Here is a 26,811-nt window from a genome sequence, read left to right on the forward strand (position 1 = left end):
AGACCCAAACAATAATCTTTTTAGTGTTTTTTTTTTAATTTTTTGTACATTTTAACTGATTTTTATATAAAAGGAAAGCAGAATTACCACAAATTACAAAGGGCGAAACACTACCCGGAAGGAACCACATCAGACTAAAAAGCAAATACTCTAAGTGATTAATAGTTTATGTTACAAGCTCTTGTTCAAGTATTTTACAAGTTTGTTTCTTTAAAAGTGGGATAAATCTGCATTTGTTGTAGTTTCTATTATTACAGCAGCCAGGATAAGGAGACTCACCAGCATTCTAAGCAGGCACTCTGGGCATTCCACTTCAGGTTAATGTTTCACTCAGCCTAGCTCTGCATGTCTATATTTAAACTACTAAGGAACTGTAATAAATACTGAGCCACACATTGCTGCAAGAGGTGATTCCTGGCTCATGAAAGCACCAGATCCCTTTTACAAACCATCAACCTGTCAATCTACTTCACAATACATCGCACTCAAAGCTGAACCACCTGACCAACATTCCTGGTGATTGAAAGCTAAGAGCGTCAGTAATGAAGCAGCTGAAACAGAAGCATCAGCTTTCAGTGGAAAAATAAAGGACAAACACAGATGTTCTGCCAGGAGTGGCACTTCAAATTCAGAGATGAGAATATTTGGGTCTGGACTCTATTATTTTGGGCTGGGTAGGGGAAGTTGGTGAATAGAAATGTACTAGTGTTTCAGCATTTATGTTTACCATCAGAAGTCATACTGCAGCCCGAGGACATGGTTGCCCACTCCTGGGATGACACAGCCAGCCTCGGCCTGCAAGGACACAGCTGCGACAGTTTGTGGCGCAGGATTGCAATATGCAAACCTGTGTGGAATTCAATTATGAATTTGCCCTTAAAAGAACACACATTTTCCGCTATATGCAGCGGCATTCACATTTAAAACATAATTGCACTAGTGTTCCAGCATGCTTACTATAATGATCTGGTTACCCCAGCCCATGAAGACCTGGCTACCCCAGTCTTGGGGGCAAGAGTGCAATACTTGGAGCCTCTAGCACTGTATGTGGTTCCTGTACAAGTCTGCCCTTAAAAGGGCAAGCTCTTACTCCTTATGTGCTGTAACAATCAAATTAAATAAACAAAAAGCCCATTTACTAAAAGGCTTTGGACTTGGATGGAATCTAAAATAAAACAGTGACCCGAAGCAGTCTTGATGTGTGTGAAATGGTTGGAAGTTGAAGTGAACTAAACTAACATGGAACTTGCTAATCAGAATGGGCTTACACACTGGTTTGAACTTTCATGAATGAAGGTTTGTTGGAAGAAATGTCTAAGGAAGAAAGGAAACTAAGGCAAGCCCGACCACACAGAACAAGAAACTGTCTCGCCAAATCTAGCACATTTACAGCTCAATAATGAGAATATTGGAAGTTGAATTAAATGTTTTAAGAAATGCACCTATTTACCCCTTATTCAGTTCCTGACACAAAATAAAACTGATATCAAGAAGCCCAGAATTCACGAAGCTGTTTTTAAAAGGTGCACTCAAAGCACTATAGCAGCTCGTGCATTATTTACACAGAGTTAAGAGTCATGAGGTTTACCAAAATCAATCCCCGATCTTTACGTAAACAGTAACATTGACAAATGCATGGAGTTCAACAAGGTACCTAATCCAAATCCTCACCAGATTCAGGCAACCACCCCTCCCAAATAAATCAATGCTGTTCAATGCAGGAAAATATTCTAGTCTAACTCATGACCTTTCCTTCCTCCCTTCTCACTCTGGGTTTGAGATCTCAGAGCAAATTGGAAGCTTCACTCTGAGGGATTCATAAACGACCTTGGTGAACTGATATCTACTACTGCTGGTTCAAGGTAGAGCAATTTTGGAGCAGGTCCAGGCTGCAAACAGGGACAAGACCGTATGTATCACTGTAGATGGCATATGCCGCAGTAATTTCACACAATGGCCATTATTCTGGAGAGATGAGGTCTGTATTCGACTAAATGAACTAAACAGCACATTTGAAGAGATAGAGTCATCACAGTTTACCCAATAGCTTCACAACTCTTGCTGAGTTTCAAGAAAGCTAGAAGCAAGTTGAAATTGGAACTGTTCCAGAGATATAACAGACAAGGTACTTGTGATCAAATGGAGGTTCAAACCTTTCCCTGTCCAGCGGGTTGCCCTTACCTTGGGCACTTCACTGCACATTCTCCAGACCCTTTGTATCTCAGTCATTTGAAAAAAAGAGACACTTTTGTATTCTCAGCCAAGGTGTTTGACATGACGAATACTGGGAGTGGGCTGAGTGTGTCTATCTGGACAATTGACATACATAAAATATTTCAGCTCAGTCGATTCCAATCTTCAGTTCAGAGTCTTTCTAAACACTGAATTCTAGTGCAAAACTGAAATCTTGTGTATGGCTTGCAAGTTTAGAATAGAAATTATTTAGAAATCATAGAAACATCCGGGGTCTCCCAAATACTGACAATGTTTCAATGGACCATCCAGCCAATAGACAGAAACTTAAACATCTGAAGGGAAAACCTGCAAAAAATTAAAATAAAATGAACATATGGATATTGTGACTCCAGGAAGTAATGAGTGTTAAACAAGGCGCTGGGAACATGTGATTTCACTGAATGTTAAGTCAGTTCTTGGAAGTACGTAGTTACACCAAGTGTTAAACTCACTCCCAAGAGCACATAGATACAAGTGTTAAAATGAGATATTCCACAACAATGAAGTTAGGTTCGTCATTTAGAATACAAATTAAAGATCTAACCTTCATACAGCAACAAGCAACTGGAAGAAAGAGTTGCAGCAGTTCAAATAGTGCTGCACTTTGTACTTGAATCGCTATTTCACAATACATGTGTCTTGGTGTCTTTGTTGAGCCAAACTGATAACCATCAGGTTATACCTTTTGCTATAAAATCCAAGGATGGCTCAAACAATTGGAAACAACTGCACTCAAGTAAACCAGGGTGGAAGGAAGTCCAGCTGTAACATCAAGCTCTATTTTAGAGCTGTCAAGCTTTTCACTGAACATCACTGCTTGTGAGGGAGGTCACGTGAAGAGATAGTTTAATTTCCATGCCTGTAGCGGAACAGTTATAAGCCATGCCTTCACAGCAAGTTGTGTGTGCAGCTGGTCTACTAATTATACTTATATGCTGACGGTTTAAGCTGTGATATATCATCTGTCAGCTGGCTGCAATGTCCAACAGTAGCAGACTAAGTAGAAAGCAGAATGGATAGGTGTTCAAGGAAAGAATGCAGTGGAGAGGGGATATGGAGAGGGGGTATGGAGAGAGAAAGTGAGAATGGATAGGTGTTCAGGTAAACAATGCTGGGACCTGGGGTCAACTGAAGGTCCAAGTATACAATATAGGGGCAAAGGGGCAAGTGGTTCAAACATTAAAAAAAGGAAGTGGAAAGATGTCAAAATGTCTTTTAATCAGCAGTTAGTGGAAGATGTACCTTTTACCCAGAGAAATGCAGAATAAATCCACAGCACCTTTTTTTAATAATATGTGCAACTAACTTATGCCCAGCATCTGTGAAACCCAGAATTTCTTTGGCAAATATGGCTAGTTTTCTCACTTCAGGAAAAAAATGACATTCAGCTATAATTTTTTCATGGTCTCACATTATATACAAATTGCTCCATGAATCAGACACTGGAGTTCTAAATGCAAGAGAGAGTGTAAAATGAACAAAGAGAAGCTTCGCAAATATTCTAAGTTACCTGAAATAAAAACATGTTCAAGATCTAGGTTCCTGTCTAGTGGAGGCATTTTTCGTTAAGTATTTCTCATTTAAATAAAAGCAGCTTCACATTCTCCTAACTGAGCTGGCTGAGGATTCAGGATGCCTCAACCCTGAATTACTGCCAACAATGCAGTCTTTTAGTTACAAGTACGTCAGTCTGATTTGCATGAAAATTCTGGTAAAATTGGTCAAACCCAACTGATTTACAAGTGATCATAGTCCTGTATTACAGGAACTCCAGGGAGTCACTGGGACTCCTTCAAAGAGTATGGTGTAAACAATACATGTTTTCAAAATTACACCGAGAAGCAAGGTCACTCCCCAGTACACGTACATTACTCAAAACTTCTTTAACTGACCTGCTTTAGTCAGGATTTTATTTCCTACAAGTGGCTGCTGTCTAACTGACTCATCTTCATGAAGAATTATCAATGGCAAATGATAGCCTCAAGATAAAACATCCATCAACATGGATTAAGGAGCTTCGCGTTCAGGAGCTAGTTCAGCACAGAAGCAAGGAAGGCAGAAACATCACCCAACACTCAATCCACAATGACATCTACCTGATTTTACAGTGGCAGATGGGACCAGCCAAAACATTCAACCCAAACCTGTTACATGACAATATGGGAGCCTTTCCTCAAGCACTGGCAAATCAAGTCCTCTCCACCTCTTAAGCAGCCCAGGACATTCTACCAAACATCAGTGTCACCAACTGGGATGGCACCCTAGTCCTGGGAAGATAAAGGCAGCTGACAGAGCGAGTATGATAGAGAGGAAGAGATAGAAGATAGAACAAGCATACGTGAGAAGGTGGAGACCAAATGAGAATGAATAATAAAAATCACTCAAAATGCAAGCATCAGAGAGCAGAACAAGTGAATTTACTTTCACTAAGAGCACCATCCAAAAAGGTGGTTCAAACTCTTGTCAACAGGTCCCCTTGAGGAAAAGCTAGACCAGAATCTGAGCTCGGAGCTCAGCTGTAGTTAGGAAAGCGAAGCCATCAGGCTGCTCCAAATACCAGCGCCTCCAGAGTCCAAGAATGCAATTCAGCCCATCCATGAGAAACATGCATACCAATCACAACATAACGATATTACAAATATCACAACAGCATGTTCCAATATACTCTGATGTAGCAAGTCTGCAATAATCACAGGGCTCAGTTTTTCTGTACACTGCTAACCAGACCACAATAAATGTGACAATGATTAACAAAAAGAAAATGCTAAGCCTTGTACTCCTAGTGATGGTCGCATTTCCAGAACAACAGCTAGAATGATGTGAGCTAAGATTACCACTGCACCGGTACATTGAAAATAAAATTACATTGCGACATCCCTACATAACACACATTCTGAGAATGATGTTGCCCGATATAAATTTCACCAATGTTACTGCTGTTACTCCAAGCAGGCAGCTCATCAACTAAGATGAAGCTGGGCTGTAGCATTTTTCAAAGTGGTGCCAGTTTGGGTTTGGGAGAAGCGAAAAGACAACTGGACAGGAGCAATAAAACGCTTGTGGCCAAAGGCACTGCAGCAGTGACTTTGACTGAGAGTTTGACATGGGGCCAATGAGCCGTTGCCATGGCTACTTGCTAATGTCTTTATATCTGGTTATCAGACTGAAGTCCTTTACCATGAACAAGCGGAATAAGGCCTGACAGAAAGATTATCTGCCACTCAAAAGGATTTGCGTCTTAAATCATTGATCCCGCCTGCGGTAACTTTTAAATCGGGTACAAACAAAACCTTGACAATTCAAAATCCAGGATAAGGAACTGATAATTTTATCAAGATTAGAGGCCAATAGGAGAGTCATTAGCCGAGCGAGCAGAATTTAATATATGCTGCCCAGAAACAGGAGCAGGCTGTAATAAGGCATCTTTTTAATCCCGTTCTCAAGGGACGGGTTTTGATTTTTTTTTGTTTTTTTTTGTTTTCTGGATATCTGAGTGAAGCTGTATTGTCGACCCCAAATCAAGCAGGTGAATTATATTTTAGCCAATTGTTCTCATGCAACATTCATTCATATGGGTGAAAGACGTGAAACTGGCTTCGAATATAAGTCTTCAGGCAGGTGATGCATTTTTCCACTGCCCAGCATTGTAGAATGTCTGATATCTGGCCCAGTTTTTCAGTCAGTCATCGAGGTGACAATACCAAAAGTTCAAATAAAAGATCCAGAGTTGAGGGGCAGAGTCCAAGCTCTATTTGTCTGCAGTTTCCACTTCCAAGAACTCCGCTGAAGCAGGGTTCTGGCTCAGAGTGGGGTTGGTTTCTTCTGTCGTATTTTTGGAGGGGAGCTGCGTCCCAGTCGCGGCTTCACTGACGGCGCTTGTGGTTTTATTGGAAGACATTGATGGCAAACGCCTTTTCTCTTCTGCTCCTGAAGAATGACGCTTGCGGCCAACTTCATCGCAAATTGGAGGCTGCAACAAAAACAGGTATTTTACTGTACAACTTGGTGAATCGCATTTCTGATTGGTTACAACTGCATACTCATCTCATTTTATGTTCAACAGCTTTATAATATAGTGAACTAGATATGGAATGTTTTTTAAAAATGCTGATTATTTAACAAGAGCATTCCAATGTTCTATTAAAAGCTATACAAGCAGATGGTGTGTCTATGTGACAATAATTCTAAAGTGAAACCCTAAGGAATAAGTGTAGAACTAAGCCAATTGGCCCATGGGGTCTGCTCCACCATTCCATCATGGCTGATATATTTATCAATTCCATTGTCCCCAAAATCCTTGATCCCCTTACCAAACAAGAACCTAGAGTGTGGTACTGGAAAAGCACAGCAGGTCAGGCAGCATCTGAGCAGCAGTTTCGGGCATAGGCCCTTCATCAGGAATGAAACTTGTGGGTCAGGGCTGAAACACAAGTGGAAGGGGGATGGGGTTGGGGGGAGGTGGCTGGGAAAGTGATGGGTGGATGAAGGTGAGGGAGAAAGTGATAAGTCAGAGGGACAGTGATGGACAGGTCTAGAGGGCAGGGCCTATTTGAAGGCTTGGGACTGGGATAATGTGGGGGAAGGGGTAATGAGGAAGCTGTTGAAATCCACACTTCACCCATGTGGTTGCAGGGTCCCAAGGCGGAATATGAGGCACTCTTCCTCTAGGCGTCGAGTGGTAATGGCTGGCGGTGGAGGAAGACCAGGACCTGCATATCCTTGATGGAGTGGGAAGGGGAAGTTGAAGCTTTAAGCCACAGGGCGGTGGGGCTGGTGGGTGCAGGTGTCCCAGAGATGTTCTCTGAAATGATCCTCAAGAAAACACCTTGTCTCCCTGATATGGAAAAGACCATACTGGATGCAACAGATGCAGTAGATGACATTGGTAGAGGTACAGGTGAATTTCTGACGGATGTGGAAGAATCCCTTGGGGCCTTGGACAGAGGTGAGGGGAGTGGTGTGGGTACAGGTTTTGCACTTCCTGCGGTGTCAGGGAAAGGTACCAGGAGTGGGGTGTGGGCTGGTGGGGAGGTGTGGACCTGATGAGGGGTCACGGAGGGAATGATCTCTCTGGAACCTTGATTTGGGGGGAGTGGGTGTGAATATATCTCTGGTGGTGGAGTCCGTTTGGAGATGGTGGAAATGGTTGAGAACGATGTGTTGTATGCGGAGTTTGGTGGGGTGGAAGGTGAGGATCAGGAGGGTTCTGTCCTTGTTGCTTTGGAACGGGTGGGGTTCAAGGTCGGTGATGCATGAAGTGGAAGTGATGCGCTGGAGTGCGTTGTCAACCACGTGGGAAGGGAAGTTGCGATCGTGGAAGAAGGAGATCACCTGGGACTTTGAGGTGGAATTGGGTCGGGGCTGAGAGATAAATAGGAGGGGGGGGGAGGGGGGAAGTAGCTGGGAAAGCGATAGGTGGATGAAGGCGAGGGAGCAGGTGATAGGTCAGAGGGGGCAGTGATGGACGGGTCTGGGGTGGCAGGGAGGGGGCAATTTGGAGGCTTGGGACTGGGATAATGTGGGGAGAGGGGAAATGAGGAGGCTGTTGAAATCCACATTTATCTCGTGTAGTTGCAGGGTCTCAAGGCGGAATAGAAGACGTTCCTCCTCCAGTTGTTGGGTGGTAACAGTTTGGCAGTGGAGGAAAACCAGGACCTGCATGTCCTTGACGGAGTGGGAGGGGGAGCTGATGTGTTCAGCCACGGGGCGGTGGGATTGGTGGGTGCGAGTGTCCCAGAGACGTTCTCTGAAATGATCCGCAAGAAGGCGTCTTGTCTCCCCGACCCACAAGCCTCATTCATGGAAGGCTTATGCCCGAAACGTCGATTCTCATGCTCCTCAGATGCTGCCTGACCTGCACCACACTCTCGATTCTGATCTCTAGTCCTCACTTTCTCCTAATCAAGAACCTGTCTGTCTTAAATACATGCAGTGACTTGGCCTGCACTTCCTTCTGTGGCAATGAATTCCACGGATTAACCATCTACTGTCTGAAGAAATTCCTCCTTACCTCAGTTGTAAAGGGCTATCCATTCACTGAGGCTATGCCCTCAGGTCGCAGTCCCGCCTACTGGTGGAAAATCTTCTCCATGTCTACTCTATTCAGGCCTCGCAATATTCTGTCAGTTTCACTCAGATCCCCCTCATCCTTCTAAACTCTATTAAGTAGGGACCCAGAGTCCTCAACAGCTTCTCATTTGACATTCCTTCATCCCCAATATTATTCATGTAAACCTCCTCTGGATTCCCCACCAATACCAGCACTTCCTTCCTTAGATATAGGGCCCAAAGTTGCTCACAATATTCCAGATGTGGTCCAACCAGAGCATTATACAGCCTCAGCAGCACGTTTCTGCTCTTGTATTCTCACACTCTTGAAACTAATGCTAAGATTGCATTTGCCCCTCTCACAGCCAAATGTACCTGCATGGTTACCTTAAGAGAATCCTTAACTAGGACTCCTAAATCCTTTTGACCTTAAAATGTGAGAAGCTGTTCTCATTTAGAAAATAGTCTACATTTCTTTTTCCTGTCAAAGTGCATAACCTTACACTTTTTTCCCCACAGAGTATTCATCTGCTACTTCTTTGTCCACTCTCCTAGCCTGTCCAAGGTTTTCTGCAGCCTCCCTGCTTCCTCAACACTACCTGCCCTGTCAGTTATCTTTGTGTCAACTGCAAACTAAGCAACAATGCCCTATGTTCCTTCATCCAATTGTTTATATATAATGTGAATAACTGATCCCAAAAGATCCCTGAAGAACTTCACTAGTCACTGACTGTCATTCTGAAAAAAGACTCCTTTATCTCCAACCTCTGCCTTCTGCCAATTAGCCAACCCTCTATCATTGCCAGTACCTTACAATATCATGGGCACATCACTTATTTAGCAGCCTCCTGTGTGGCGCCTTGTCTAAGGTCTTCTGGAAATCCAAATAGATTACTGGCTCTCCTTTATCTAACTTGTTACCTCCTCAAAGAATTCCAACAGATTTGTCAGGCATGACCTCCCCTTGAAGCCATGCTGTCTCAGCCTTATGTTACCATGCACTCCATAATCTCATCCTTAACAATGGACTCTAAAATCTTTACAATCCAAGAGGCGCTAACTGGTCTACAGTTTCCTGTCTTCATCCTCGCATCCTTCTTAAATAGGGGTGTGCCATTAGCCATTTTCCAGTTGCGTGGGACCCTCTAACTCCAGTGATCCTTGGACGACAAGGTCGTTACAAGCACAACTATTGCCTTCAGAACTCTGGGGTATAGTCCATCTGGTCCAGGTAATTTATCCAAAGGGACTACTTGCATGCTTGAGGGAAAAGATTTGCAACCCTGCCAACCCACGATAGGCCCACAAAAGCAAAATTGGCCAACGGTACCAAAAAACATCCAAAATGCCTCAGCAGGAACCAAGCAGGCTGACAAGTGAAACCAGACAGTACAAGCAGATAGGGGAATACCCTTCAAGCTCCCACTAACAATGTCAGAGCAACACAGCTACCCCAAAAGCCCCGAGGACAGTTTCACAACCCAGCAATACCAAAAACCACACAAAGAACAGGTCTGACAAAAAGGCACCAGCAAGAACATTGCTCCCAGGAGAAGACAATGGAAGCACCTCACCACTTCAGAGGAGACATTAACACCTACCTGTGAAGAGGAGGGAAACTATCGATACTGTCAGGATGTTGTGTTGTGTGAAGGAACAGGACATTCATCCAATAACTGGTTTCCAATTAGCATGCTTGCAACTAGATTACTCCATTTCCAAATACATTTTATTTTCCCCATTCTTAATTAGCCTTATTGTACTGCATTATTATAAAAACTGGTCTCATCCTCAGCTCTGGGAAGAGAATCCTTAACTGCCTGTACTGTTTCAGCTTAGTCAGTTTCTCTTCCGCAATATCACAGTACTAATAAACTGTTTGTCTATTTCAGTTCGAAATGTGCTTTGTGGTCTCTAACTTATTGGGCAAATTTCTCCAACAATGTTAAACTGCATAAACAGCAAGTGGTAGAGCTAAGTGACTCTAAAATCAACAAACTAAAGCTAAGATGTGCAGATCTGTCACATCCAATTGTGAATGATGGTGGATGATTAACAACTCACTGGAAGAGGTTGCACATATATTCCTATCCTCAATGAATGGGGAATACAGCACACTCGTGCAAAAGAGGAGGCTGAAAATTTCACAACAATCTTCAGCCTGAAATGTTCAGTGGTGATTTGTATTGACCTTCTTAGAAGTCCCAGCATTAGAGATGCCAGTATTCGGCCAATTTGATTCACTCTATGTGATATCAAGAAAACATTGGAGACACTGGATACTATAAAAGTCATTGGCCCTGACACCAGTCTCACAATCATACTGCAGGCTTGTGCTTCAGAACTTTGTGCACCTCTATACAAGCTGTTCCAGTAAAACTGCTACACTGGTATTTACTCGATGTAGAAAACTGCCCAGACATGTTTTGCACATATAAAGAAAGCACAAGTCAATCCGGCCAGTTGCCGCTACCTCGGACTACTCACAATGATGCAAAATACCTATTCAGTTCCTCCGCCTTTTTTTTGTTCCCCTTTATGACTTCTCTAGCCTCAGTTTACAGCTGTCCCATGTCTATACTTGCCTCTCTTTTACCTCTTAGATATCTAAAAATCTTTTGTAATCTTCTTTCATATTACTGGCCAGCTTATTCTTGTACTTGAACCTCTCCCCCCCACCTCTTGCTTTTTTATTATCCTCTGCTGATTTTTAAAGGCTACCCAATAATCTTCACCACATTGTACGGTTTTTGTTTTGCTTTTATGTTGCAGGTGACTTCCCTTGTCAGCCACAGTTGCCTCTTCCTTCCCTTAATATGTTTCTTTATCCTTGGGATGAATTTTTGCTGTGCCTCCCGCATTATCCCCAGAAACTCCTGCCATTGCTGCTCCATCTTACCTGCTAGGCTTCCCTTTCAATCAACTTTGGCTGGGGCTCCTCCTTCATCAATTGGAGTCACCTTTATTCAATTTTCTACCATCGCATCGGTTTTCAGATTCTCCCCTTCAAATGGCAGGGTGATTTCTATCATATTATGGTCACTGCCCCCTCGGGGTTCTTTTACATTAATTTCTGTAATAAAGTTTACCTCATTAAACATCAATTCCAGAATTGTCTGTTCCCTACTGGGCACTAACCACCAGCTGCTCCAAAAAGCCATCATGTAGACATTCCAATTTCCTTTTCTTGAGATCTGCTACCAACCTAATTTTCTCAGTGCATATTGGATTCCCTTGTGATTATTGTAATGGTGCCTTTCTTACAAGTCTTTTGAATCTCTTGTTTTACTTTCTCCACTTCCTGGCAACCGTTAGGAGGCCTGCAAACTACTTCCATCAGGATCTTTTTACCTTTCCAGTTCTTCAAATCGACCTACACAGATTGCACACCTTCCAATTCTCTATCACATCATGTGATTGTTTTTCAATCAACTTCGAATTCAGACAGAAAAAAGTTATAAGTAAACATTGGAGGTCTGGCTCCACAGGTGTGTAACAACCTCTCTGAATACGATTAGAAAATATCGAGAAACAGAAAAAAATGGAGGCCATTCAGCCATTGAACCAGCTCTGCCTTTCAATGCGATTATGCCGGATCTTTTATCTCAATAAGATACTCCCATTTCCTTCCCATGCCCTTGATACCTTTCACTAGAAATCTAAGTATTTCTTTCTTAAGTATATTCACTGATTGGGCCTCCACAGCCTTATGTGGTAGAGAATCCCATAGCCTTTCCATGCTCAGTGGAAAAAAAATCTGAGTCCAGTATGCCCTACCTTGTATCCTGAAACCACAATCACCTTCATTTTTCAGATCCCCCTCCAAAATTCCATTCCTGCATCCACAAGCCTGTCAGAATTGTATATATTTCAATGAGATCCCCTCTCAACCTTATAAACACCAGTAATACAGGCCGAGTCACCACATTATCTTAAATCTCACCATCCTAGATTCACGTGTGAACCTTTGCTTTATGGTAAGTACATCTTTTCTGAAGTTAAGCGACCAAAATTGCACCCTATTCTCTAGGTGCGATCTCACCAAGGCCCTGCATAACTGCACTAAGACATCCCTGGCCCGATCCGCAAATCCTCTTGTAATAAACGTAACATAGCTTTAAACTTCTTAACTGCATGCTTTCTTTCACTTACTGATGAACAAGGACACTCAAGTCACTCAATACATCAATGTTCTCCAATCTATCGCAATTTACTAGCACGACGCATATTATTTTTCCAATAGAAATGAATAACCTGATACTTGGGGTTGCAGTGGAGTATCGGTTATGTCACTTGACAAGTAATCCAGAACCCTAGGTTAATGCTCTTTGGCAAAGGTTTGAATCACAAAATGGCAGATGGTGATAACTAAATTAAATAATAAACTCATTCAACTGTGACCATATAATCATTTGGTTCACTAATGTCCTTCACAGAAAGAAATCTCCCCTTACTTGGTCCTGCACACATGACTCCAGACCTACAGCAATGTGGTTGACTCTTGAATGCCCTCTGGGCAATTAGGGATGGGCAATAAATGTCTCTAACCAGCAACGCCCACATCCCATGAACTAATAAAAATCAATCCATAAGATACCTCCATCAACCATGTATTTGCTCATTCATTCAAAATGTCTAAATCCCCTTCAAGCCATTTACACCTCCTTACACTCACCTAGTTTCATGTCATCAGCAAATTTGAAGATACATTTGATTCCTTTACCCAATCACTGATATATATTGTGAATACTAGTTACACCTTCAAAAGCTGTAAAATGTTAACCAAAAGTTATTCTCTTTCATAAATTTATATTTGACTTTTTCTAGTCCCATTGATATTTCTAAGTGCCCTGTAATCACATTGTTTATAACAGGCTTGAGCATTTTACTGATATTTATTAGTGACCTAGGCATTTGGCTTTTGTGTACAACTTTAAAATTTGTAGATGATATGTAACTTTCAAGTATTTTGAATGGTGAGGAGGATAGTATAGGACAGAGATTGGGCAGACAAGTGCCAGATGATGTCAGTTACATAGACGTTCTGGAGAAGTTTGACTCTTTTCCTTGTAGGAGGGAAGGTTGTTATAGGTATTCAAAATCACAAGAGGTATGAACAGATTAGATATGATAGAAGAAACTGTTCCAGTGCTGGAAAGATCAAGAACCAGGATGAATAGATTCAAGGTAGCTGGCAAAAGAAGCAATCGCAGCATAAGAACCACTTCTATACAGCGAGTGGTTAGGATCTGGAGTGCATTGCTGTAGTAGTGAGGGAGGCAGAGTTAAGATAGAAAATAGGAGCCCTTGGAGTCTCCACCATTCAATATCACTGCAGATCTCCACCTCAGATCTGATCCCTTTTGTGCTCAGAACTCTCGCTAACCCATTTTTGAATATATTCAATGATTTGGCTTAAACCGCGTTGTGGTAAAGAATTCCAGGTGCATAACTCGCTCAGTGAAGAAATTCCTCTACAGTTCTCTGTACATGTTCCTATTCCCCTGCCATTTTCATTCAAATTCTCCAGAGCTGCAGTTGTAACTTTTCCCCTAACACATCAGTTCTGGTCAAGCCCAAGTGCAATCCATCCAGCTTGTACTGCTCCCACCTCCAATAATTCATCCCAATGTCCCAAGAATCTGAACCGCCCCCTCCCTCTCACACCCATCTCTTTAGCCGCGTATTCAACTGCTCTGTCCTGATACTTCTACTTTGACTAAAATGGAGAGTATGGCATCAACAACCCTGAGATCATTACTTTTAAAAACCTAGGTAAAAACAAGGGATGCAGATGCTGGAAACCAGAGTAATGCTGTAAAAGCATAGCAGGTCAGACAGCATCCGAGGAGCAGGATAATCAACGTTTCGGGCAAAAGCCCTTCATCAGGAATAGAGGCAGGGTGCCTGCAGAGCGGAGAGATAAATGAGAAGGGGGTGGTGTGGGGAGAAAGTAGCATAGAGTACAATAGGTGAATGGGGGTGGGGATGGAGGTGGGTGAGGAGGGTGGTGGAAGGTAGCAAAGAGTACAATGGGTGAATGGGGGTGGGGATGAAGGTAATAGGTCAGAGTGGATAGGTGGGAAGGAAGATTGGCAGGTAGGACAGGTCATGAGGGCGGTGCTGAGCTGGAAGGTTGAGCTGGGGGGGGGGGGAAATGAGGAAACTAGTGAAATCCACATTGATGCCATGGGATTGAAGTGTTCAGAGGTGGAAGATGAGGCGTTCTTCCTCCAGGCGTCAGGTGGTGAGGGAACGGCGGTGGAGGCGGCCCAGGACCTGTATGTCCTCGGCAGAGTGGGAGGGGGAGTCTATTCTGCTTAGTCCCCATGTGAATTTTAACTTCTTTCCCAACTCCCTATAATGTTTATATAACCTCATCTCATTTTTTCTTAAAATTGTGACTTTCAAAAAGGGAAATGAATCATTTTAAAAAGGAAATATTTTCAGATTTGTGGGGAAAAGGCGGGAATGTTTCCAAAGGGACAGAGCAGTCATGATGGACTTTTTTTTTGTGGCATAACTGTTCAATGATTCTGTTTTCTTAAATACCTTACCAACTTAGCCTGACACCTTAAAGATGTGCACGTGATCCCCAATATTGCTTTGATCTTGGTCAAAAACGTGGTGCTGAAATACGCAGTTGGTCAGGCAGCATCCAAGGAATAGGAGAGTTGACGTTTGAAGCATAAGCTCTTAAGCACGAATTCCTGAGGAAGAGCTTACACTCGAAACGTCGACTCTCCTGCTCCTCGGATGCTGCCTGAACAGTTGTGCCTTTCCAGCGCCACACCTTTTGACTGATCTCCAGTTCTCACTTTCTCCTTGCTTTGATCTTGCCCCATTTGTGTCACTTTTAGTTTTCAGCCAAAGGGCATCACTTCACTTGCTTGAATTAAATTTTACTGGTCAGGTGGCTACCCATTTCCCAACTCTCATCATGTCCTCCTGTATTCTGCAGTTATGAAGCTCACCATATATTGCCAAGTTTCACATCATCACAAGCCTCAAACGGCATACAAGCCCAGGTCATTTATATACATTAATAAAACCAACAGCTTACTGCAGACTCCTGGGAGAACCATGCTACACACTGTCTTCACTTAGAGACACATCCATTCACCACTGCTGACTGCCTCATATCGGTCAGCTAATGACATAACCAAATTATCACTGATCCTTCAATATGAAATTCTTCCAGTTTCTAAATAAATCTATTATGACGTATGCTATCAATATCATTTTGAAATCCATAGTATATCAACTGTACGACTTTCATGAACACTGTGGTACTCATAAGGCGGCAATCAGGAGTTTGCTCTAACAAACCTGTGCGAACTGTCCTTTAGGATTCTTCAGATGAGAATTAATTCTGTCCTTGACAATGGTCAGTTGTAATTTTCTTGCCACTGGAGTCAGATTATAATTTAACAAGTTTATACCCTCACCAACCCCCAGCTTCATTTTCACCTTTTTCTACAGGGGTTCAAATCACTCTGTAGAAGAATACGTGAAGAATATGTTTAGAATAGAAGAGTGAAAATCAGTTGACCTCATTTTCAATGGATGCTGCCATAGTCAGGTGGAGGCACAGCTGAGTCGAGCTTGAATGACTGAAGATCATGGCTAGGAATATATTCTCAATTGTGTAACAACTGTTCTCCCATTTAGCAGAAGACTCAATTTATTTGTTCAAGGGTTAGTGAACCACACCATTTGTTACTTACATCCACCCGAAAATCTTCCAGACGTTTAAATTTGCTGAGGTATTCTTGAAGTTTTGGATCAATGTCCAGATTCTTAGCTTTTGAATACTTTAGATAAGCCCAGAATTTCTCTAATCCATACAGCTGCCCTAATATATCAAACGAAACAAAAAAATACAGAATTTATAATAATTCAGGCACTTAAATCTATCTTCTACTTGAACAGACTAAGTACAGATTCAAAGTACTAATCTTATTATGTAAACTTATGCTTAAAATGCTAAATCTAACCATTAATGTTCTGCAATTAATCACCATAATAGGTATCTAAGAAGAAGATGAAAGCATTCAGTCCTCTAGACTGCTCCAATGCTCAAATCGATTTTGGTTGATCTGTATCTCTTGCTTTTCTCTTGGGGCATGTGGGTGTCACTGACTGGCCAGCAAGTGCTGCCCATCCCCGGTTGCCCTCAAGACGGCTTTCTTGAATGGGTGCAGTCCCTGTACTGTAGGTAGAGACACAAAGCTGCTAGGGAAGGGAGTTCTACAATTTTGACCCAGAAACTCTGAAGGAATGGCGATAGTATTCCAAGACAGGATAGTGAGTGGCTTGGAGGGGAATGTGCAACAAGTCGGTACTCCCATGTACATGCTGCCCTTGACTTTCCAGATGGAAATGGCTATGAGCTTGGAAGGTACTAAAGATCTTTGGTAAATTTTACCCACTATTGCTCCATATCACTTGGCTTTCTTAGCCCTAAATATTTGTGAAGCTGTCTTAAGAATTTGAAATGACCAGAGCATCTGCACCATTTGGAGTTAGTCACATGTTTTTAATCTGCATAACATAACACTAGCATACCCAACATCCTAGCAGCCACTGAAAGATTAGCCATTAAAGAAAACAACCAATGGGCAGATGTGTTAAATCTTATTACTAAACTGTTTATCTAACCATGAAAAATCAAACTACTCGTAAATTAAATGTAACTACTAACAGATTAAAACTAACCGCAAGTATGTAAAATCTAACCACTAAAATTGTAAAACTTAAGCACAGTGACAAATCTAATCAGTGATTAACCCAAACATTAACCCAAACAATCAAAAAAGAAATCCAACACCAATACATTAAAATTGATCATTAATAAAGACACTAATGTTAATCATAGAAGTGCAGAAATCAATTGGTAATAAATTGATAATTGAACAAAACTGTCAATTCTTTTAAGGATAAAGAATTAGGGCATTTTTTACTTCAAGTCATTCTCTCAGCAATAAAGGCCTTCTCATGGCGGAGCAATCTCACCACATGCAGCCGAAGTAATACAACGACCAACCACAGAATAAGCGCAGAGAATGCTAGATATTCACTACCAATTACAGCAATTTTTGATCATTGATGTGCATAGCTGAGCCAAAAACAAAACTGACTTCATCTGATATCCATTAGCATTGCTTAATGGGAAGTATTGTACTAGTGATGATCAGGTTATTCTGTGGCTGGTCGTTGTATTACTTCGGTTGCATGTGGTGAGATTGCTCCGATATGAGCAGGCCTTTATTGCTGAGAGAATGACAAAGTAAAAAATGCCCTAATTCTTTATCCTTAAAAGAATTGACAGTTTTGTTCAATTATCAATTTATTACTGAAGAAGGGCTCATGCCCGAAACGTTGATTCTCCTGCTCCTTGGATGCTGCCTGACCTGCTGCGCTTTTCCAGCAACACATTTTCAGCTAGTGATCAGGTTAGATCAGATTAGATTCCCTACAGTGCAGAAACAGGCCCTTCGGCCCGATCAGTCCACACCGACCCTCCGAAGAATAACCCACCTAGATCCATTTCCCTCTGTCTAATGCACCTAACACTATGGGCAATTTAGCATGGCCACTTCACCTGACCTGCACATCTTTGGACTATGGGAGGAAACCGGAGCACCCAGAGGAAACCCATGCAGACATGTGAAGAATATGTAAACTCCACACAGACAGTCACCTGAGGCTGGAATCGAACCTGGGACCCTGGGGCTGTGAGGCAGCATTGCTAACCACTGAGGCACCGTGCTGCTAGAGAAGGGTGTTCCCCTTCTCATGTTGTGCTGCTCGGCAAATCCGAGGGTGCCAAATCAAGAGGATCTTTTATTCATGATATGAAGTTTTAGAAGGAATTAAGGGCTACGGGGAGAATGCGGTTAAGTGGAGTTGAAATGCCCATCAGCCATGATTGAATGGCGGAGTGGACTCGATGGGCCGAATGGCCTTACTTCCGCTCCTACGTCTATGTCTTATAATATGTTATGAGGTAAAGGTCTGAAAAGTTTTGGTTTCAAAAGTCTATTTGTCTCCACCACTGCCTCTCATTTTTAACTGTTGGAATGATTCCTCTTCTGAGTCTGAATTCATGGGTTTTCTGAAACAACTAAAATAACGCAAAAGTGCAAGATACTGAAGAACCAATAACCATCCAGGAAATCAATCCCAATTTCCTTGACAAAGTTGTTTATAAAAGAAAGAAACATTTTACCAGCTTCATAATCCACAATGGTTTCTTCCTGGAAATCCTTGAAGATCTCCGGTCTAAATTTTCTTTCAAGGCCATAGCTATAATATCTGAAAAGGCACTCCAGTCCGTATCTATGGAAAACAGACAGATATGGTTATGTTACATTTTGGATGGACCACAGATATATAAACTCCAACATTGTCCCACATCACTGGGACAGAAGATAGTGAGCACCACAAACATAATCACAAAATTAATTTCAACAATGAAAGCTTACCAATGTGAGTAATAACAGGATGACAATAATTCAACAGTTATGACCAGCTTGTATAATCTTCACTTAAGATGACCAATAATGTTTAAAGTACAGAAAAAAGTAGTTTTATCCATCACATCTGTGGACTCTTGACAGAACAATACAAACCAATCCCACAGCTCCACACTCTAAGCACCTTCCCGATTTTTATTCTTCAATGCTCTACAGGTCAACAACTCCTTGTGCAAACGCCTTTTCCATATGTTGTAGTCTAACCAAGACTTAGTATAAAAGGCATGACTTCCACACCAATGTATACTACTCCTTGAGATATAATGTCAACATTTAATTAGTCTCTGATTATTTTCTGCTCTGTTCATATTTTAACAATCTATCCACCTGGGCTTCAAGTCTTTCAGCTTTTCACACCATTAAGAAAATACCCTGTTGTATCCTTCACCGTTCCAAGGTGAATAAGCTCAAATTTCCAACACTGTAATCCACTGGCCTCAGATCGGCCCTCCATTTATTGTGATCAATATAACTTGCTAATTTTGCAGGTGAGGTGAGTGACAGCCCTTGACATCAAGACCACATTAGAGCAAGTGTAGCTTCAGGACCTTCGATCAAATGTCGATGGGTACAAGGGGGCAATCCTCTACTAGTTGGAGTCATGCCTGGCACATAAAAAGATCACTGTGGTTGTCGGAGGTCAATTATTGCAGCTCTAGGACAGATCTGGGAGCCCCTCAGGACAGTGTCCTAGGCCTAAACAATTCCAGCTGCTTCATTAATGACCTGCCCTCCATCATAAGGTCAAGAGTGAGGATGTTTGCCGATAATTGCACAATACTCAGCACCTTTTGCACAGCCTCGGGTACTGAAGCAGTCCATGTTCGAGTTCACACTGCACAAATGTCAGACAATGACAATCTCCAAGAAGAGACAATCTAACCACCACCCTTCGACATTCAATGCTGTTACCACTACTTAACTCTCCACTATCTACATCCCTGGGGGTTTAACACTAACCAGAAACTCCATTCGACTCACACTGGCTACAAGAACTGATCAGAGGCTAAGAATACAGCACCGTGTAATTTATCTTCTGACTCTACAGAGCACAAGGCAACAGTGTGATGGAATGAATACAGCTCCAACAATACTTAAGATGATAGAACTATCAAGGACAAAGCACTCTGCTTGACTGGCACCACATCCACAAGCATGGCACTGGAAAAGGACAGCTGGTCAGCAAGCATTTAAGGAACAGGAGAGTTGACATTTCGAGCATCAGCTCTTCCTCAGGAATGACATTCCTGATGAAAAGCTTATGCGCGAAACGACGACTCTCCTGCTCCCTGGATGTTGCCTGACCAGCTGTAGTTTTTCAGTATCACACTTTTTGACTCTGATCTCCAGTCCTCACTTTCTCCTACCACATCCACAAGCAGCTACTCCCTCTACCACTGAGGCTTGGGAGCAGCACAGTGTACTATCTACAAGATACACTGCAGAAATTGACCACAGATCCTTAGATAGCATTTTCTAAACACATGGTCACGACTCTCAGCCTGCAAATTACAAAAGCTGCCAAATATCCCTCCTATCTTTCTCTTACTACTCAAACACTTTCCATCCAGGTCAATAATTTGCACTCAATTGCATGGGTGTCAAATGCAGTTCAGTCTCCACTACCCTCACACATCCAACCCGTGGTAATCTTTCTTAAAACTTCAGGTGATTAGATACAGATTAATTATGCTAAAAATTGGTTACTTTCTACAGTACTTTTTTTAAAAATTAATACGAATGTCTTTAGGTTCCTTTCAGTCTGCTGGCTCCTACGATTTATGGAATGTTTTGTCCATCTTCTATCATTAAGATATACATAATTTAGTTTCTTCAATTTCCTAATTCCCCATAATTTCTCCTGTCCCTACGAATTCCATTTTTACTTTTACCATTTTCTTTCCCTTTTTACAAATATATCAAACCTTTTACAGTTTAAACATTCCTCATGCTTTCCTTCCGGTTGCTAAGCTACTTAATTTTTTTTCTTCATGAAGGTGTCACTAACAAGGTTGGCATTTGTTGCATATCCCTAACTATTCTTGAACACTACCATTTCTGAGAGAAATTAAAAACCAATCACATTATTGTTGGTCTGTCTTTATATGTGGAGTCAGATGTATGGCAGACTGGGTAATGATAGCAGATTTCCTTATTCAAAGGATATTAAGGAACCAGAAGGAATTTATTTTTAAAAATGATCGATGATAGCTGTCATGGTCACCATTACTGAGATTATCTTTACCTTCCAGACTTATGAACCATATTCAAATTCTATACGCTACCATCTTAGGATTTGAGGCACATCTCCAGATATCTGCCTGCATCTGTGTTACAAGTCAGAGACATTTCCACAACATCATCTTCTCCCTGGGTGCCACTCCGTTTAATCCAGTACTATCTCTGACAACAACCATGTAGGGAAGTGTGTGCGCGTGCGTATACACATGCGCGTGCGGTCTCCCTTGAAGGAATGTGCATTTGTTTCAAATTTGAATTACTTCCTTGAAATTTTTGCCATTGCTCTCTATCAAATCTTTTCATCAAACGCCCAGTTATACCTTAGCATCATATACCAGTGGGAGAGGCTGTAGAGAAACTTCACTCCAAGTCTCTTGGCAAAGTAAATAACTGAGATTGAATAAATGAGGAATTTACACGAGCAAGGGGATGCGATGAATGGCAGTTATAAGGGGGGAAAGTCTCAGATACAGTCACATAGATGGGTTAACTCCAGGAAAGGTAAGAGAGATAGGCAGGTAGTGCAGGAGTCTTCTGTGGCGATCCCCATTTCAAACAAGTATCCCGTTTTGGAAAATGTAAAGAGTGATGGATTCTCAGGGGGACAATAGACATAGGTGCAAGAGTAGGCCATTCTGCCCTTTGAGCCAGCACCACCATTCATTATGATCATGCTGATCATCCTCAATCAGCATCCTGTTCCTGCCTTATCCCCATAACCCTTGATTCCACTATCCTTAAGAGCTCTATCCAACTCTTTCTTGCAAGTATCCAGAGACTTGGCCTCCACAGCCTTCTGGGGCAGAGCATTCCACACACTCATCAATCTCTGGGTGAAAAGGTTTCTCCGCAACTCTGCTCTAAATGGCCTACCCCTTATTTTTAAACTGTGTCCTCTGGATCGGGACTCACCCATCAGCGGAAACATGCTTCCTGCCTCCAGAGTGTCCAGTCCTTTAATAATCTTATACGTCTCAATCAGATCCCCTCTCAGCCTTCTAAACTCAAGGGTATACAAGCCCAGTCGCTCCAATCTTTCAATGTAAGATAGTCCCGCCATTCCAGGAACTGACCTCGTGAACCTACGTTGCACTCCCTCAATAGCCAGAATATCTTTCCTTAAATTTGGAGACCAAAACTGCACACAATAGCTGAAGAACTTCTTTGCTTCTATACTCAATTCCTCTTATTATGAAGACCAGCATGCTATTAGCTTGCTTTCATTGACTGAACGTAGCACGAACAGCCTAGTTTCTGGTACAGAGACTGGCTCTAATGTAATGAGAGGTACGTCAGGTTCCAAGTGATCGAGTGTGTTAGGGGATTCTCTAGTCCAAGGAACAGACAATCGTTTGTGCTAGCAGCGAAAAATCAGAATGGTGTGTTGCTTCCCTGGTGCCAGGATCAAGGATGTCTCAGAGAAGGTGCAGAATGTTCTCAAGGGGGAAGAGGGGCCAGCAAGAGGTCATTGTTCACATTGGAACCAACGACATAGGAAGGGAAAAGGTTGAGATCTTGAAGGGAGATTAGAGAGAGTTAGGCAGGAATTTAAAAAGGAGATCCTCGAAAGTAGTAATATCTGGATTACTAGCTACGAGCTAGTGAGGGCAGGAATAGGAAGATAGAGCAGATGAATGCATGGCTAAGGAGCTGGTGTATGGGGGAAGGATTCACATTTTTGGATCATTGGAATCTCTTTTGGGATAGAAGTGACCTCTACAAGAAGGATGGATTGCACCTGAATTGGAAGGACACTAATATATTGGCAGGGAGATTTGCTAGAGTTGCTCAGGAGAATTTAAACTAGTAAGGTGGAGGGGTGGGACCCAGGGAGATAGTGAGAAAAGATTTCAAGCTGAGACTGGTACAGTTGAGAATAAAGGCGAGTCAGTCAGGGCAGGCAGGGACAAAGCAGAGAACAAGGTAGGTCTTATAAATTAAACTGCATTTATTTCAATGCAAGAGGCCTAACAGGAAAGGCAGATGAACTCAGGGCATGGTTAGGAACATGGGACTGGGATATCATAGCAATTACAGAAATGTGGCTCAGGGATGGACAGGACTGGCAGCTTAATGTTCCAGGATACAAATGCTATAGGAAGGACAGAAAGGGAGGCAAGAGAGATAGGGGGGTGGTGCTTTTGATCAGGAATAGCATTACAGCTGTACTGAGGGAGAATATTCCCAGAAATACATCCAGGGAAGTTATTTGGGTGGAACTGAGAAATAAGAAAGGGATGACCATCTTACTGGGATTGTATTATACACCCCCGAACAGTCAGAGCGAAATTGAGAAACAAATTTGTAAGGAGATCTCAGTTGTCTGTAAGAATAATAGGATGGTTATGGTAGGGGATTTTAACTTTCCAAACATAGACTGGGACTGCCATAGTGTTAAGGGTTTAGATGGAGAGGAATTTGTTAAGTGTGTACAAGAAAAGTTTCTGATTCAGTATGTGGATGTACCTACGAGAGAAGGTGCAAAACGTGACTTACTGTTGGGAAATAAGGCAGGGTAGGTGACTGAGGTGTCAGTGGGGGAGCACTTTGGGGCCAGCGACCATAATTCTATCAGATTTAAAATAATGATGGAAAAGGACAGACCAGATCTAAAAGTTGAAGTTCTAAATTGGAGAAAGGCCAATTTTAACGGTAGTAGGCAAAAACTTTCAAAACCTGATTGGGAGCAGATGTTTGCAGGTAAAGGGACGGCTGGAAAATGGGAAGCCTTCAGAAATGAGATAACGAGAATCCAGAGAAAGTATATTCCTGTTAGGGTGAAAGGAAAGGCTGGTAAGTATAGGGAATGCTGGATGACAAAAGAAAGAGGATTTGGTTAAGAAAAAGGAAGCATCTGTCAGGTACAGAGAGGATAGATCGAGTGAATTCTTAGAAGAATATAAAAGCTGTAGGAGTATACCTAAGAGAGAAATCAGGAGGGCAAAAAGGGGACATGAGATAGCTTTGGCAAATAGAGTAAGGAGAATCCAAAGAGTTTTTATAAATAAATTAAGGACAAAAGGGTAACTCAGGAAAGAATAGGGCCCCTCAAAGATCAGCAAAGCGGCCTGTGTGTGGAGCCGCAGGAGATGGGGCAGATACTAAATGCAGTATTTTGCATCAATATTTACTGTGGAGAAGGTCATCGAAGATATAGACCGAAGGGAAATAAATGGTGACATCTTGAAAAATGCCCATTCTACAGAGGAGAAAGTGCTGGATGCCTTGAAACGCATAAAAGTAGATAAATCCCCAGGACCTGATCAAGTGTACCCCATAACTCTGTGGGAAGCTCAGGAAGTGACTGCTGGGCCTCTTACTAAAATATTTTTTTAGATTACATTACATTACAGTGTGGAAACAGGCCCTTCGGCCCAACAAGTCCACACCGACCCGCCGAAGCGCAACCCACCCATACCCCGAGCCTAACACTACGGGCAATTTAGCATGGCCAATTCACCTGACCTGCACATCTTTGGACTGTGGGAGGAAACCGGAGCACCCGGAGGAAACCCACGCAGACACGGGAAGAATGTGCAAACTCCACACAGTCAGTCGCCTGAGGCGGGAATTGAACCCGGGTCTCTGGCGCTGTGAGGCAGCAGTGCTAATCACTGTGCCACCGTGCCGAAACCACTGTGCCATTTGTATCATCGATAGTCACAGATGAGGTGCCGGAAGACTCGAGGTTGGCTAATGTAGTGCAACTGTTTAAGAAAGGTGATAAGGACAAGCCAGAGAACTATAGACCAGCAAGCAAGTGGTGGGCAAGTTGTTGGAGGGAATCCGGAGGGTTAGGATGTACGTGCATTCATAAAGGCAAGGATTAATTAGGGATAGTCAACCTGGCTTTATGCGTGGGAAATCATGTCTCACAAACTTGATTGAGTTTTTTGAAGAAGTAATAAAGAGTACTGATGTGGCCAGAGCGGTAGATGTGATCTATATGGACTTCAGTAAGGTGTTCGACAAGGCTCCCCATGGGAGACTGGTTAGCAAGGTTAGACCTCATGGAATACAGGGAGAACTCACCATGTGGATACAGAACTGGCTCAAAGGTAGAAGACAGAGGGTGGTGGTGGTGGAGGGTTGTTTTTCAGACTGGAGGCCTGTGACCAGTGGAGTGCCACAAGGATCAGTGCTGCATCCACTACTTTTCATCATTTATATAAATGATTTAGATGTGAGCCTAAGAGGTATAAGTTAGTAAGTTTGATGACACCAAAATTGGTGGTGTAGTGGACAGTGAAGAGGGTTACCTACAGATTACAACAGGATCTTGATCAGATGGGCCAATGAACTGAGGAGTGGCAGATGGAGTTTAATTTAGATAAATGTGAGGTGCCGCATTTTGGAAAAGCAAATCTTAGCAGGACTTATACACTTAATGGTAAGGTCCTAGAGAATGTTGCTGAACAAAGAGACTTTGGAGTGTAGGTTCATAGCTCCTTGAAAGTGGAGTGGCAGCTAGATAGGAGAGTGAAGGTGGCGTTTGGTATCCTTTCCTTTACTAGTCAGAGTATTGAGTACAGGAATTGGGAGGTCATGTTGCGGCTGGACAGGACATCAGTTAGGCCACTGTCGGAATATTGCATGCAATTCTTGTCTCCTTCCTATCGGAAAGATCCGGTGAAACTTGAAATGGTTCAGAAAGGATTTTGCCAAGGTTGGAGGATTTGAGCTATAGGGAGAAGTTGAATAGGGTAGGGCTGTTTTCCCTGAAGCGTTGGAGGCTAAAGGGTGACTGTATAGAGGTTTATAAAATCATGAGGGGCATAGATAGGATAAATAGGTGAAACCTTTTCCCTGGGGTGGGGGAGTCCAGAACTAGAGGACATAGGTTTAGGGTGAGAGGGGAAAGATATAAAAGAGATCTAAGGAACAACCTTTTCACTTAGAGGGTGGCAAGTGTATGGAATGAGCTGCCAGAGGACATGATGGAGGCTAGTACAATTGCAACATTTAAAAGACATTTGGATGGGTATATGAATAGGAAGGGTTTGGAGTGATATGGGCCGGGTGCTGGCAGGTGGGACTAGATTGGGTTGGGACATCTGGTCTGCATGGACGAGTTGGACCAAAGGGTCTGTTTCCGTGTTGTACATCTCTATGAATCTAAACTGGACAAAGGCTGGAAAATGGCCACGGAAGTGTTCCTGTTGCGGTGAATTCCAAGTGCATAAATTACCTATATCCTTCTTCCCCGTCTTCAACAGCCAACTGTCTGAACTCTTCATACATCTTTTTGTTGAAGTGATCTCTTAGGAAAAATGACCAGAATCGGAAGAGCGTGTTCATTTCCTGAGATTGTCCTATTCCCAACCTCTTGCGCTCTGTCAATGGGAGAACAATAAGTCAGTGGATAATAGATGCAGAAACAGCAATCACACAAGATCAGAAATCTGTAAATTAACCACTTCTGGTGTTGGGGTGAGGTGAAGTCAAGTGAGATAATATAAAATTCTAAACTGTAGGATGCTTAATGGATTGACATTCAAATCAACAAATGGCAAATGTCGTATGCACCATCATTGCTTTATGTGCCGACTATGGGGTTAACTTAAAAAATTCTGTATCAGTTTTCTTTGATTATTTAAGATTAAAGGGGGTCACAAAGGTGACATTACAGATCCAAGATAATGCAGCAAACTGCTGCATTCTGTATAGACACATTTGCATTACCAAATCTCTGTAGTAACATACTGATCACACATCAAAGTGCTCAGATGATGGAAAATAGATCACAATG

The 26,811-nt window shown here is 42.4% G+C and overlaps 1 protein-coding gene across 1 annotated transcript in view; it reads right to left on the reverse strand.

The window, feature by feature from the left end:
- Positions 1 to 17: 17 nt before the first annotated feature.
- The window catches only part of larp1 (La ribonucleoprotein 1, translational regulator), an 81,999-nt gene continuing 55,205 nt past the window's right edge, over positions 18 to 26,811 (reverse strand). The window contains exons 16-19 of the mRNA XM_043703168.1: positions 26,251 to 26,395; positions 18,515 to 18,624; positions 16,011 to 16,138; positions 18 to 6,205 (exon numbers count right to left, since the gene is read on the reverse strand). Of these exons, the coding sequence (XP_043559103.1) occupies positions 5,984 to 6,205; positions 16,011 to 16,138; positions 18,515 to 18,624; positions 26,251 to 26,395 (605 nt within the window). The 3' untranslated portion in view covers positions 18 to 5,983. The remainder of the gene's footprint in view (positions 6,206 to 16,010; positions 16,139 to 18,514; positions 18,625 to 26,250; positions 26,396 to 26,811) is intronic.

The sequence above is a fragment of the Chiloscyllium plagiosum genome, chromosome 14 (genome assembly GCF_004010195.1).
Source record: "Chiloscyllium plagiosum isolate BGI_BamShark_2017 chromosome 14, ASM401019v2, whole genome shotgun sequence".
Classification (NCBI taxonomy): domain Eukaryota; kingdom Metazoa; phylum Chordata; class Chondrichthyes; order Orectolobiformes; family Hemiscylliidae; genus Chiloscyllium; species Chiloscyllium plagiosum.